The 15,650-nt window shown below is 38.4% G+C and overlaps 1 protein-coding gene across 1 annotated transcript in view; it reads right to left on the reverse strand.

Annotated features, from left to right (window-relative positions):
• Positions 1–15,650, reverse strand: part of LOC138316198 (serine-rich adhesin for platelets-like) — a 44,229-nt gene that overhangs the window by 14,714 nt on the left and 13,865 nt on the right. Inside the window, exons 6-10 of the mRNA XM_069257775.1 lie at positions 10,604–14,183; positions 10,267–10,397; positions 9,834–10,098; positions 9,548–9,661; positions 7,322–7,419 (exon numbers count right to left, since the gene is read on the reverse strand). Of these exons, the coding sequence (XP_069113876.1) occupies positions 7,322–7,419; positions 9,548–9,661; positions 9,834–10,098; positions 10,267–10,397; positions 10,604–14,183 (4,188 nt within the window). The remainder of the gene's footprint in view (positions 1–7,321; positions 7,420–9,547; positions 9,662–9,833; positions 10,099–10,266; positions 10,398–10,603; positions 14,184–15,650) is intronic.

A 15,650-nucleotide genomic window follows, 5' to 3' on the forward strand; every position in this document is an offset into this window, starting at 1 on the left:
TACCTCATCACTTGACCGTTGCTTTTACCTCATCACTTGACCATTGCTTTACCTCATCACTTGACCGTTGCTTTACCTCATCACTTGACCATTGCTTTACCTCATCACTTGACCGTTGCTTTACCTCATCACTTGACCATTGCTTTACCTCATCACTTGACCATTGATTTACCTCATCACTTGACCAATTGCTTTACCTCATCACTTGACCATTGCTTTACCTCATCACTTGACCATTGCTTTACCTCATCACTTGACCATTGCTTTACCTCATCACTTGACTCATTGCTTTACTCATCACTTGACCATTGCTTTACCTCATCACTTGACCAATTGCTTTACCTCATCACTTGACCATTTGCTTTACCTCAATCACTTGACCATTGCTTTACCTCATCACTTGACCATTGCTTTACCTCATCACTTGACCATTGCTTTACCTCATCACTTGACCATTGCTTTACCTCAACACTTGACCATTGCTTTACCTCATCACTTGACCATTGCTTTTACCTCAACACTTGACCATTGCTTTACCTCATCACTTGACCATTGCTTTACCTCATCACATTGACCATTGCTTTACCTCATCACTTGACCATTGCTTTACCTCAACACTTGACCATTGCTTTACCTCATCACTTGACCATTGCTTTACCTCATCACTTGACCATTGCTTTTACCTCATCACTTGACCATTGCTTTACCTCATCACTTGACCGTTGCTTTACCTCATCACTTGACCATTGCTTTTACCTATCACTTGACCATTGCTTTACCTCATCACTTGACCATTGCTTTACCTCATCACTTGACCATTGCTTTACCTCATCACTTGACCATTGCTTTACCTCATCACTCGTCACTTCATCACTTGACCATTGCTTTACCTCATCACTTGACCATTGCTTTACCTCATCACTTGACCGTTGCTTTACCTCATCACTTGACCATTGCTTTACCTCATCACTTGATCACCTTGCTTTACCTCATCACTTGACCATTGATTTACCTCATCACTTGACCATTGCTTTACCTCATCATTGCCACTTGACCATTGCTTTACCTCATCACTTGACCATTGCTTTACCTCATCACTTGACCGTTGATTTACCTCATCAACACTTGACCATTGCTTTACCTCATCACTTGACCATTGCTTTACCTCATCACTTGACCATTGCTTTACCTCATCACTTGACCGTTGCTTTTACCTCATCACTTGACCATTGCTTTACCTCATCACTTGACCATTGCTTTACCTAACACTTGACACATTGCTTTACCTCATCACTTGACCATTGCTTTACCTCATCACTTGACCGTTGCTTTACCTCATCACTTGACCGTTGCTTTACCTCATCACTTGACCATTGCTTTACCTCATCACTTGACCATTGCTTTACCTCATCACTCGAGCATTACTTTACCTCATCACTTGACCATTACTTTACCTCATCACTTGACCATTGCTTTACCTCAACACTTGACCATTGCTTTACCTCAACACTTGACATCACTTTTACCTCATCACTGACCATTACTTTACCTCATCACTTGACCATTACTTTACCTCATCACTTGACCAATGCTTTACCTCATCACTTGACCATTGCTTTACCTCAACACTTGACCATTGCTTTACCTCATCACTCGAGCATTACTTTACCTCATCACTTGACCATTGCTTTACCTCAACACTTGACCATTGCTTTACCTCATCACTTGACCATTGCTTTACCTCATCACTTGACCATTACTTTACCTCATCACTTGACCATTGCTTTACCTCAACACTTGACCATTGCTTTACCTCATCACTTGACCATCACTTTACCTCATCACTTCACCGTTGCTTTACCTTATCATTTGACCTTTGCTTTACCTATCACTTGACCATTGCTTTACCTCATCACTTGACCATTGCTTTACCTCAACACTTGACCGTTGCTTTACCTCAACACTTGACCATTGCTTTACCTCATCACTTGACCGTTGCTTTACCTCATCACTTGACCGTTGCTTTACCTCATCACTTGATCATTGCTTTACCTCATCACTTGACCATTGTTTTTACCTCATCACTTGACCGTTGATTTACCTCATCACTTGACCATTGCTTTACCTCATCACTTGACCGTTGCTTTACCTCATCACTTGACCGTTGCTTTACCTCATCACTTGACCGTTGCTTTACCTTATCACTTGACCATTGCTTTACCTCATCACTTGACCGTTGATTTACCTCATCACTTGACCGTTGATTTACCTCATCACTTGACCATTGCTTTACCTCATCACTTGACAATTGCTTTACCTCATCACTTGACCGTTGATTTACCTCAACACTTGACCATTGCTTTACCTCATCACTTGACCATTGCTTTACCTCATCACTTGACCATTGCTTTACCTCATCACTTGACCGTTGATTTACCTCTCAACACTTGGGTGTTGATTTACCTCAACACTTGACCATTGCTTTACCTCATCACTTGACCATTACTTTACCTCATCACTTGACCGTTGCTTTACCTCATCACTTGACCATTACTTTACCTCATCACTTGACCGTTGCTTTACCTCAACACTTGACCATTGCTTTACCTCATCACTTGACCGTTGCTTTACCTCAACTCTTGACCATTGCTTTACCTCAACACTTGACCATTGCTTTACCTCATCACTCGACCATTACTTTACCTCATCACTTGACCATTACTTTACCTCAACACTTGACCAATGCTTTACCTCAACACTTGACCATTGCTTTACCTCAACACTTGACCATTGCTTTACCTCATCACTCGAGCATTACTTTACCTCATCACTTGACCATTTCTTTACCTCATCACTTGACCATTGCTTTACCTCATCACTTGACCATTGCTTTACCTCATCACTTGACCATTGCTTTACCTCATCACTTGACCATTGCTTTACCTCATCACTTGACTGTTGATTTACCTCATCACTTGACCATTGCTTTACCTCATCACTTGACCATTGCTTTACCTCATCACTTGACCATTGCTTTACCTCATCACTTGACCATTGCTTTACCTCATCACTTGACCATTGCTTTACCTCATCACTTGACCATTGCTTTACCTCATCACTTGACCATTGCTTTACCTCATCACTTGACCGTTGCTTTACCTCATCACTTGACCATTGCTTTACCTCATCACTTGACCATTACTTTACCTCATCACTTGACCATTGCTTTACCTCATCACTTGACCATTGCTTTACCTCATCACTTGTTGACCATTGCTTTACCTCATCACTTGACCGTTGATTTACCTCATCACTTGACCATTGCTTTACCTCATCACTTGACCATTGCTTTACCTCATCACTTGACCATTGCTTTACCTCATCACTTGACCATTGCTTTACCTCATCACTTGACCATTGCTTTACCTATCGCTTGACCATTGCTTTACCTCATCACTTGACCGTTGATTTACCTCATCACTTAACCATTTCTTTACCTCATCACTTGACCGTTGCTTTACCTCATCACTTGACCATTGCTTTACCTCATCACTTGACCGTTGCTTTACCTCATCACTTGACCATTGCTTTACCTCATCACTTGACCATTGCTTTACCTCATCACTTGACCGTTGCTTTACCTCAACACTTGACCATTGCTTTACCTCATCACTTGACCATTGATTTACCTCAACACTTGACCATTGCTTTACCTCATCACTTGACCATTGCTTTACCTCATCACTTGACCATTGCTTTACCTCATCACTTGACCATTGCTTTACCTCATCACTTGACCGTTGCTTTACCTCATCACTTGACCATTGCTTTACCTCATCACTTGACCATTGCTTTACCTCATCACTTGACCATTGCTTTACCTCATCACTTGACCATTGCTTTACCTCATCACTTGACCATTGCTTTACCTCATCACTTGACCATTGCTTTACCTCATCACTTGACCATTGCTTTACCTCATCACTTGACCATTGCTTTACCTCATCACTTGACCGTTGATTTACCTCATCACTTGACCATTGCTTTACCTCATCACTTGACCGTTGCTTTACCTCATCACTTGACCATTGCTTTACCTCATCACTTGACCGTTGCTTTACCTCATCACTACCTGACCATTGCTTTACCTCATCACTTGACCATTGCTTTACCTCATCACTTGACCATTGCTTTACCTCATCACTTGACCATTGCTTTACCTCATCACTTGACCGTTGATTTACCTCAACACTTGACCATTGCTTTACCTCATCACTTGACCATTGCTTTACCTCATCACTTGACCATTGCTTTACCTCATCACTTGACCATTGCTTTACCTCATCACTTGACCATTACTTTACCTCATCACTTGACCATTGCTTTACCTCAACACTTGACCATTGCTTTACCTTCATCACTTGACCATTACTTTACCTCATCACTTGACCATTACTTTTACCTCAATCACTTGACCGTTGATTTACCTCATCACTTGACCATTGCTTTACCTCATCACTTGACCATTGCTTTACCTCAACACTTGACCATTGCTTTACCTCATCACTCGACCATTACTTTACCTCATCACTTGACCATTACTTTACCTCATCACTTGACCAATGCTTTACCTCAACACTTGACCATTGCTTTACCTCAACACTTGACCATTGCTTTACCTCATCACTTGACCAATGCTTTACCTCATCACTTGGGTGTTGATTTACCTCATCACTTGCCCATTGCTTTACCTCATCACTTGACCATTGCTTTACCTCATCACTTGATCGTGCTTTACCTCATCACTTGACCATTGCTTTACCTCATCACTTGACCATTGCTTTACCTCATCACTTGACCATTACTTTACCTCATCACTTGACCATTGCTTTACCTCATCACTTGACCGTTGATTTACCTCATCACTTGACCATTGCTTTACCTCATCACTTGACCGTTGATTTACCTCATCACTTGACCATTGCTTTACCTCATCACTTGACCGTTGATTTACCTCATCACTTGACCATTGCTTTACCTCATCACTTGACCATTGCTTTACCTATCACTTGACCTTTTTCATCACTTGACCATTGCTTTACCTCATCACTTGACCGTTGATTTACCTCATCACTTGACCATTGCTTTACCTCATCACTTGACCGTTGTTTACCTCATCACTTGACCATTGCTTTACCTCATCACTACCTTGACCTTGACCTTGTTTACCTCATCACTTGACCGTTTTTACTACACTTGACTTGCTTACCTCATCACTTGACCATTGTTTTACCTCATCACTTGACCATGTTTTACACTTCCTGTCCTCAACACTTGACCATTGCTTTACCTCATCACTTGACCGTTGCTTTACCTCAACACTTGACCATTGCTTTACCTCATCACTTGACCATTGCTTTACCTCATCACTTGACCATTACTTTACCTCATCACTTGACCATTACTTTACCCCATCACTTGACCATTGCTTTACCTCATCACTTGACCATTACTTTACCTCATCACTTGATGACCAATGCTTTACCTCATCACTTGACCATTTCTTTACCTCATCACTTGACCATTGCTTTACCTCATCACTTGACCATTGCTTTACCTCATCACTTGACCATTGCTTTACCTCATCATTTTACCATTGCTTTACCTCATCACTTTACCATTGCTTTACCTCAACACTTGACCATTGCTTTACCTCATCACGTTACCATTGCTTTACCTCATCACTTGACCATTTCTTTACCTCATCACTTGTTGACCATTTCTTTACCTCATCACTTTACCATTGCTTTACCTCAACACTTGACCATTGCTTTACCTCATCACTTGACCATTGCTTTAGCTAATCACTTAACCATTGCTTTAGCTAATCACTTAACCATTACTTTAGCTAATCACTTAACCATTGCTTTACCTCATCACTTGACCATTGCTTTAGCTAACCACTAAACCATTGCTTTACCTCATCACTTGACCATTGCTTTACCTCATCACTCGACCATTTCTTTACCTCATCACTTGACCAATGCTTTACCTCATCACTTGACCAATGCTTTACCTCATCACTTGACCATTGCTTTACCTCATCACTTGACCATTGCTTTACCTCATCACTTGACCATTGCTTTACCTCATCACTTGACCATTTCTTTACCTCATCACTTGACCAATGCTTTACCTCATCACTTGACCAATGTTTTACCTCATCACTTGATCATTGCTTTACCTCATCACTTGACCATTGCTTTACCTCATCACTTGACCATTGCTTTACCTCATCATTTGACCATTACTTTACCTCATCACTTGACCATTGCTTTACCTCATCACTTGACCATTTCTTTACCTCATCACTTGATCATTGCTTTAGCTAATCACTTAACCATTGCTTTACCTCAACACTTGACCATTGCTTTAGCTAATCACTTAACCATTGCTTTACCTCATCACTTGACCATTTCTTTACCTCATCACTTGATCATTGCTTTACCTCATCACTGGACCATTGCTTTAGCTAACCACTAAACCATTGCTTTACCTCATCACTTGACCATTTCTTTACCTCATCACTTGACCATTGCTTTACCTCATCACTTGACCATTGCTTTACCTCATCACTTGACCATTGCTTTACCTCATCACTTGACCATTTCTTTACCTCATCACTTGATCGGTGCTTTACCTTATCACTTGACCATTGCTGTACCTCATCACTTGATCATTGCTTTACCTCATCACTTGATCATTGCTTTACCTCATCATTTGACCATTTCTTTACCTCATCACTTGACCATTGCTGTACCTCATCACTTGACCATTGCTGTACCTCATCACTTGATCATTGCTTTACCTCATCACATGACCATTGATTTACCTCATCACTTGACCATTTCTTTACCTCATCACTTGATCATTGCTTTACCTCATCACTTGACCATTACTTTAGCTAACCACTTAACCATTGCTTTACCTCAACACTTGATCATTGCTTTACCTCAACACTTGATCATTGCTTTACCTCATCACTTGACCATTGCTTTACCTCATCACTTGACCATTGCTTTACCTCATCACTTGATCATTGCTTTACCTCATCACTTGACCAATGCTTTACCTCATCACTTGACCATTGCTTTACCTCATCACTTGATCATTGAATTACTTCATCACTTGACCATTGCTTTAGCTAGTCACTTTACCAATGCTTTACCTCATCACTTGACCAATGCTTTACCTCATCACTTGATCATTGCTTTACCTCATCACATGACCATTGACTTGAGAGATCCATTATTTGACTTACCTCATCACTTGAAGATCCAACATCCGCCATAGCAGCTGCTGCTCTTTCATGGAGTTTAAATCTCAGCAAAGCTTGACATCGTCTCCACTGCCTCAAATCTGATAAATAAATCAATCAAATGAGGAGCTTTATAGGACTGTAACTTTTCGAGTCGGGTTGCGTATTTCAGCAATCGCCAAGTAAAAGTAATATATAAGGGATTCTGTTCCAGCCTAGCACTACTCCATAAAAGAACAAAGTCAGGAATAAAAATCAACTTATGATTTATTATAATCACAAATCATCAAAGTACAGGTACTGGATACATGGAGATTTACCAAGGTTATACAAATATTCTACACTAAATACTGATCTATATCCTTGAATACATTATTGGAATATGGAACATTTCCATAGATGGAGGTGCTTCCATCTATACTGGTATAATGTTCCGAATATGGAGAAATAATTACCTATTATATAAAACTGTTATAATAAACATTAATTATTAACTTAAGAATATGTAATGAATCTATAGACAGAGGTGCTTCCGTTTACAAATAGTGTTTCCGAATACTGAGACATTCCTCCCTTTTAACCAACGGACAATACTCATATTCTTAGAGCTTTGTAACTTAACTCTATAAGAGTTATTCCCCTTGGAACGTTAAAGCCACACTATACGTAACTATAATCAAAAATTCAAGTTAAATTTGATTCCAATATTGTTAGTATTTGTAGATGTATTTGAAATTAAGATATTTTAAAGAATATTTATAATGGGTTTTTTTAATAACTTTGGTACAGCAGTTGTTGAAAGTCGGTACATGTAAACATGCCTTCATTTTAAACTGGTCACCATAGAAGTTACGATTATTGCCAAACGGAAGTCGGAAAGTTCATGACCCTTTTTTGGAAGAGTTTGGACAGACGTTACGTAGTGACTGTAGTCACATGATGTTCTCGGGAACGACGTTACAAAGTCGGCCAACTTCGGCTTGTTTGACTAAGTGGGACCCACCTAGTGATATTTAATATTTATTTGATTTTTATCGAAATATTCCGAATCATAATCGCTCATCTTGACTTCGATTTAGTCCTATCTCTGCATGATTTACAACAGGATTTTTTTCAAAATTCTTCTAAATCATGAAAAAAATAAGAAAGATACGGATATTGGGCCTATAAGTTCCCTCTACGGAGAAGATCTCAAACATTATGAACCACTACAAGGTCATTGGTTTGAGATGACTCAAGGCTTTCCAAAGTTTAGGGCCAGAAGAGGCGACCACTCGTTTGGAAGCTCAAATGAGTTCTGACTTTCCGTCCGATTTCACCCTTTTTTAAGCCCGCGCTGGTGATCATCCGACGAGTCCGAGCCAATCAAAACGCTTGTTACATAGCGCGTGCGGAATCCGCGAAATCCAAAAATAACAAATGGCGAAATACACGAAAAGCAAGCTGTCGTTTACAGAGACGTGATTTGGCTAGAATACGACGTTTTATGACATACCAATCTCGCAGTATGGTTCAGGTGACTTCCATGAACATAACAGAACATATTAATTCATGTTTCCTGATAAAAATATATGTACTTTGTGTCATTTTCGTTATCTGTCGTATCTCAATACTTGACTCTAACGTCAACACGCTAGGCTAGATTCAAATCGCCAGTTAGTTCGACAGTTATTCGTCGCACAAGTAATTATAGTAATACAATATACATTCCATTAATTATGTCAATATCAGGAATGAATATAATTACGATTCTCTGTCTTTTTATCATGCATATCACATTGAGTGTAGCTGAGTTTATAACCATTCTCAGATTGGGGCTAGGCCTCTGTTGTTCTGATAGGAAATGTGACGATGTCATGAATTTACATTCCTGAGTAAATATTCGCTATTATGGATCGTAACAGGTCACATTTTAGTAATAATTGCAAAAATCTAACATTAATTAATAAGCAAATAGGATATTAGTATTAATTGTACCTAATAATGTAAAACAAGAATCCTCTAAATTAATTGTAGTTTAAAGTTCTAACTTAAATTGAAGTACCGAAGCTACTAAAACAATACCGGATATGACAGGTAGAAATGGTTTTAAAAAGTACCGAAGCTACTAAAACAATACCTGATATGAGAGGTAGAAATGGTTTTAAAAAGTACCGAAGCTACTAAAACAATACCTGATATGAGAGGTAGAAATGGTTTTAAAAAGTACCAAAGTTACTTAAACAATACCTGATATAAGAGGTAGAAATGGTTCTGATGTGATCAGTTTCAGCCCAGCTAGCTCTGCCTTCTGTAGTCTCTGACAGTTCTTTAGCAGTGCTGATATGCTCCTATTGGTCACACCTGTTATAACATACTCCTGTTATACCACTTCCACAGCTTATAATATCATAATAAAGCACATTTATTATAAATGTATTAAAATGAATAAGTTTCTCACTTCAATCTTTACGTTTACTTGCATAAAAATTCAAAAAATAATGAAACTAGCTACAGTCTACAAGTTTGAACATACCCAAGTTCCAACTGAAATCCACATGCTCCAAAGTACGGACATTTTCTACCAAAGTAACCACAGCATCATCACCAATGCCATCAACACTTGACATATTGATGCTGGTGAGAAAGCAGAAGTTGCTGGCTATAAGAGAAAGAGTGTGGTCATTGGCTGCTAACTGTCTGATGCTGAGTTTGCGTAAAACGTCTGAAGATTTCCCAAACAGCTTGTCTAGTCCCACACTGCTGGTATCATCACACCACGACAGGTCCAACTCCCTCATCTACAACCAATCACAAATAAGACAGCTTAGTAAGAATCTTTAATCATCAGACAATCAAAATGATTTTTAATGAAAGTCAATCTTATTTGTTCTTACAATACTAAACTATTATTTACCAATCATAAAGAAATTATCTAGTGACTATTTGTATAAAAAGAATGAGCTGACCTTTTCCATCTTATGTTGAGACATCCTTATAAGTGTGTGATCAGTAATCCTACACTCGGCCATGTTCAGGCTTTCCAAACAGCCACTGTTGATGAAGGGAATCATAGCAAAATCCTGTATGAATGTGACACCTTCAACAAAATCAAAAAAAATTAAGAGACAATTAAAAGTACATTCAATTTTTTTCTTTTTATCTTAAATGTAGAGTAACTTTGAAATCATGAAATAAGAGGAAATATATATAGTTGTCTATCAGATGTACTCAAAGAATGCATGCTTCTATATCTAGCACATATTCTAAGATCACTTAGTGGTATTTTAGTATACTTATTCTCACCTTGTAATGTAATTGTCTTGATCTGTGTGCACTTGGTTGCTAGGGTAACAAGTGATTGGGACGTCAGACTCTCACAGTCGATCAGAGAGATATAGTTCACATTTGGCCAAAGGGGAGCTAACTCTTCAAGCATAGAACTCTTCAAATGATCCTTCCAGGAAATTTTGATTTTTTGAAGGTTTTTATTTTCCTCAGAGAAAATTTTCAAACATTTAAATCCATTGTACTTGTACGTATTGTCAAAGTCTATTCTTTTAAAATCTACAGAAATCAGGTTTGGCTTGTAGAATTGCACACACATATTTGATGGACTGGTATTTTCAACTTCACCATTTTCACAATTTTTAGGATTGTTAATTGGTGTTGTCTGCTCTGGATCACTGGCTGCGAAACAGTATTCACCTGATTCATCTAGATATGCCCTAGTGGCTTGAGATGAATCATTCTCACTTACTGTGTGAGAAGGGCTGTTCTGGCTTGTGTTGAGGGGCGCACTAAAAGCATTCAACTGATAGTCCACATTTGTGGCATGGGACTCATCGGCCATACTTGTGGTACAAAACGGACTATTCTTACTTTTTATGCAAGACTGATCATCATTTCTATCTGCAATTATATTTACAATTCCTGCTCTGTCAGATGATGAAGCAATTAAATCCTTCTCACCTTTGACCTGAAGGTCAGTTTGTATCATTTGTGAATTATCACTTTCATCACTATCTAGCACCTCATTTGGTTTCTGTAAATCAAAGAATGCTCCTGGCATAGTTCTGTCTGGTATTTCATGTGTACAGCTCTGTGTTGTTGCAGCATTTTTATCATATTCAAGATTTCCTGAGATCTGCAATTGATCACATTCAAGATTTCCTGAGATCTGCAATTGATCACATTCAAGATTTCCTGAGTTCAGCAATTGATCACATTCAAGATTTCCTGAGTTCTGCAATTGTTTAAAGCTTAAATATTGCCCTTTAGCATACACATTTAAGTTTGAACTATCATCTTCATACCTGGAAATTTTTTCTCCGGATTCTGACACTGTAACTCTAGAATCTGCACACGTAACTTCTAATCCTGAAAATTTAACTCCTGACTCGCATGTAACTTTGGATTCTGAACATATTTTGGATTTTTCACACATACCTTTGGATTCTAAAGAGGTAACTTCAGATTCTGAATATGAAACTACAGTTTCTGAACAATTTGCTACAGATTCTGAATATGTATCTCCAGTTTCGGAACAATTCACTGCAGATTCTGAACATGTATCTCCAGTTTCTGAACATGATACTCCAGATTCTGAATATGGAACTCCAGTTTCTGAACATTTCACTGCAGATTCTGAATATGAAACTCCAGTTTCTGAACAATTCACTGCAGAATCTGAATATGGAACTCCAGTTTCTGAACAATTCACTGCAAATTCTGAATATGTAACTCCAGTTTCTGAACAATCCACTGCAGATTCTGAATATGTAACTCCAGTTTCTGAACAATCCACTGCAGATTCTGAATATGTATCTCCAGTTTCTGAACAATTCACTGCAGATTCTGAACATGTAAATCCTGTTTCTGAACAAGCACCTCCTGATACTGAACGGCTAAATCCAGTTTCTGTACAATGAAATGCAGGTGGTTCTGAAAAGTTAAGTCCAGTTTCTGAACATATATCTTCAGATTCTGAATGTGTAATTTCAGTTTCTGAACATGTATTTCCAGTTTCTGAACAGACAACTTCTGTTTCTGAACATGTAACGCCAGTTTCTGAATACGCAACTCCAGTTTCTGAACATGTAACGCCAGTTTCTGAACATGCAACTCCAGTTTCTGAAAAAGTAACTCCAGTTTCTGAACATGCAACTTCTGTTTCTGAACATGTAACGACAGTTTCTGAATACGCAACTCCGGTTTCTGAACATGTAACGCCAGTTTCTGAACACATACTTTCACTGGGATGTGACACTGCCATTGGCACACCTGTCTCATCAGAAATTTCTGTGTCACTGAACAATATCTTGTCAGAGTCCCGAGGATTTTGTGTTGAATTATCAGTCACACCATCATCATTTGTCATAGTTTTCTGTGATATTTTTCTGTTTGAATTCATTTCCTCTGTAGGAGAGGATTCTACTGAGTCTGGATTCATTAGAAGACTTGTTTTCACATTGAAACAGTGTGCCGTCCCTATATCATCTTCTTTATGATCAAACTCTAATTTTTCCAGGTAAATACCACCTGATTTTGCTTCCAGAGATCCGGTTTTTACCTTACATGTATCTTCTGGAATTTCACAGTCTGCAGAATCACAGTATTGCAAGTTATAGGTTTCAGAGATCTGTGTGTTTTCACTACTTTCTGATGGCAGTGAACATGTTTGGGAGCACTCTTGACTTTGTGGAGACATTTTGGAGAGTTGTCTGTCATGGCCTAACTCTTCAGTATGTTTACGAATGTTTGATTTCAAGTTTGAGCATATATCACAAGAAACGTTCTGATTTGTGTCAGGTTTGTCCACTGTCCAGCTATAGGAATCATCAGTCACATTCACTGTAACATCACAGGTCAGATCATCCAAATCAGTTCCACCAATCAAATGTACTGTCTCATCAGAATCCTGAAGTTCAGCTTCAGATCCACCAATAGGATATTCTGTTACATCAGGTGCCAGACCCTTTGTAGCAGGTATGTGACTGAGCACAGACAATATTGAATTGCTGTCTACACTTCCATCAGAGTCCTCTGTGTCTGTAGAAGTATCACTCATCTCCTCTAGCACTTCCATAAAACTCTTCACATTTGGTTTGTTGTCTGTCATTCTCTCATCACTAAAGTTTATGAGAGAATCTGATTCACTCATGACAACATCAAAACTTTGGAGTCCAGATTCCAAATCAATCCCATTAACTCTTTTGTTAATGTTCCTAAAATCGTCAGATTGTGAAACGTTTTCTTTATAAACACCTGTCTCTGAGAAACCACCCACTGTTTCAGGATAATACTCCTTTGATGAACGAAAGTTTGTAACCTCTTGATGTTTTTTGCTAGATGAAGTTGAGGCTATGACTGCTGGATATTCTTTGTTAGATGCAGTTTTAACCTCTTGCTGACTGGTGTAAGATGAAGCCTCATGATCATCATTGTTAGCTGATAACGACTTGGTGACACCTGGGGCTTTTGATAATGAGTCTGTGACCCCTTGAGCTTTTGATAATGAGTCTGTGACCACTGGAGCTTTTGATAATGAGTCTGTGACCCCTTGAGCTTTTGATAATGAGTCTGTGACCCCTTGAGCTTTTGATAATGAGTCTGTGACCCCTAGAGCTGTTGATAAAGTGATCCCTGAGGTTTGGTCACTGGACGGGTCATTGTCAGCAGATTTCACAGGAATACCATCATACATGCCTTTTCTTGCTCGCTCTCTTTTCAGCATGCCCAACCTAAGCTGATTGAGGGTGTCCTTAAGTTCCAGGAGAGAGCTCTGTAGTGAGTGATCCTGTGGAGCGTCAGAGTCAGACAGAGCGAGGTCAACAATGGCAAGACGTCCATACCCAGCCAGATACAGCAATGCCAGAGTATCAGCCTACAAAACAACACAGAATATCAGCCTACAAAACAACACAGAATATCAGCCAACAAAACATCACAGAATATCAGTCTACAAAACAACACTAGAATATCAACCTACAAAACAATACTATAGAATATCAGTCTACAAACCAACAACAGAATATCAGCCTACAAAACAACACCAGAATATCAGCTTACAAAACAACACCAGAATATCAGCCTAAAAAACAACACCAGGGTACCGTTTCACAAAGCATACGTAACTTTACGGGTACACGTAACCTGTATGTAAGTTATTTTGACCGTTTCACAAAGCACACGTAAGTTACGGGTACCCGTAAATGACTTACTGGTACACGTAAATAACGTCAAAACCGTACGTAACTTACGCCAAAAAACTACCACTCGTAAACCCCACGTAAGTATGATACAGGTCACAAAATCGTCGTTGTTTGGCATATTTAAAGTCTCTGAACAAATGTAAGTTACTGTTATTCATGAATATGTCCAAAAACAACATTTAGCCAAACAAATTAAATAACTTTTAAAGTTCACTTAGATTGTCGATGCGAAAAAGTTCCACACCGTCGACGGTATTTTGTATTTTTTTTTTTGTACTTTTAAATGTTTTATTTGCTTTTTATTTTCATTTCAACTTAATTATCATGTCCGTGTGTTGCAGGGATGCTTTCTTTGTTCTCACTTTGAGAATTCTTTTGCAAAAGAAACACGGGTTAAATCCCGATATTCGCATATTTGTTTACGTCAGAACGATGGTCGCTGATTTCACGTAGATCTATATCTAATGTTGTAATCGTTCCGTTTCGTATTGAAACCTGACATTATATCTGGATTTTGTTTGTTATAGACACATATATACTGTATTGTAAACTTTAGGTTATATAGACTTTATTAACATGTATACATGTAGAGTCGCATCACTGGTTTCAATCATTAAGGTATCCATTTAATTAACGCGTGACAAAGATACTGACGATACAACATTATTCGAACGTTACGTCAAATTTCGCCGATATTACGGAGATCACATCAACAAATTGTGACACATAAAAAAATTAGTACAACTAATATATGTACCGACTCCATAAATTCATCCTTAGGAGCAAATACATTTCAACGTTTCTGGCTATTGTTTAATTCGGAATATACGCACATGCACAGACAACGTCACAAATTTTTTCTATTTGATTTGACCAACATGAGTTTATTGACAGTTTATTAGTAATGTAATTATGAATATCGTAAAAGCTACAACTGCACACTGAAATAATGTGTTATAAGTTATTTAGTACTATCACAAGTGCTCATTGCTACGTCATCGGAATGTTCAAAACTGTACATTGCACAAAAAATATTAGATGTATTTACCAAATATAACTTAGACGTAACTGTTACAAGTTTGTATCAAATGTTCCTGTGTGCTATCGGTACTGAAAACTATGGACATTTCAAAAACGGT

The sequence above is a fragment of the Argopecten irradians genome, chromosome 2 (assembly GCF_041381155.1).
Source record: "Argopecten irradians isolate NY chromosome 2, Ai_NY, whole genome shotgun sequence".
Classification (NCBI taxonomy): Eukaryota; Metazoa; Mollusca; class Bivalvia; order Pectinida; family Pectinidae; genus Argopecten; species Argopecten irradians.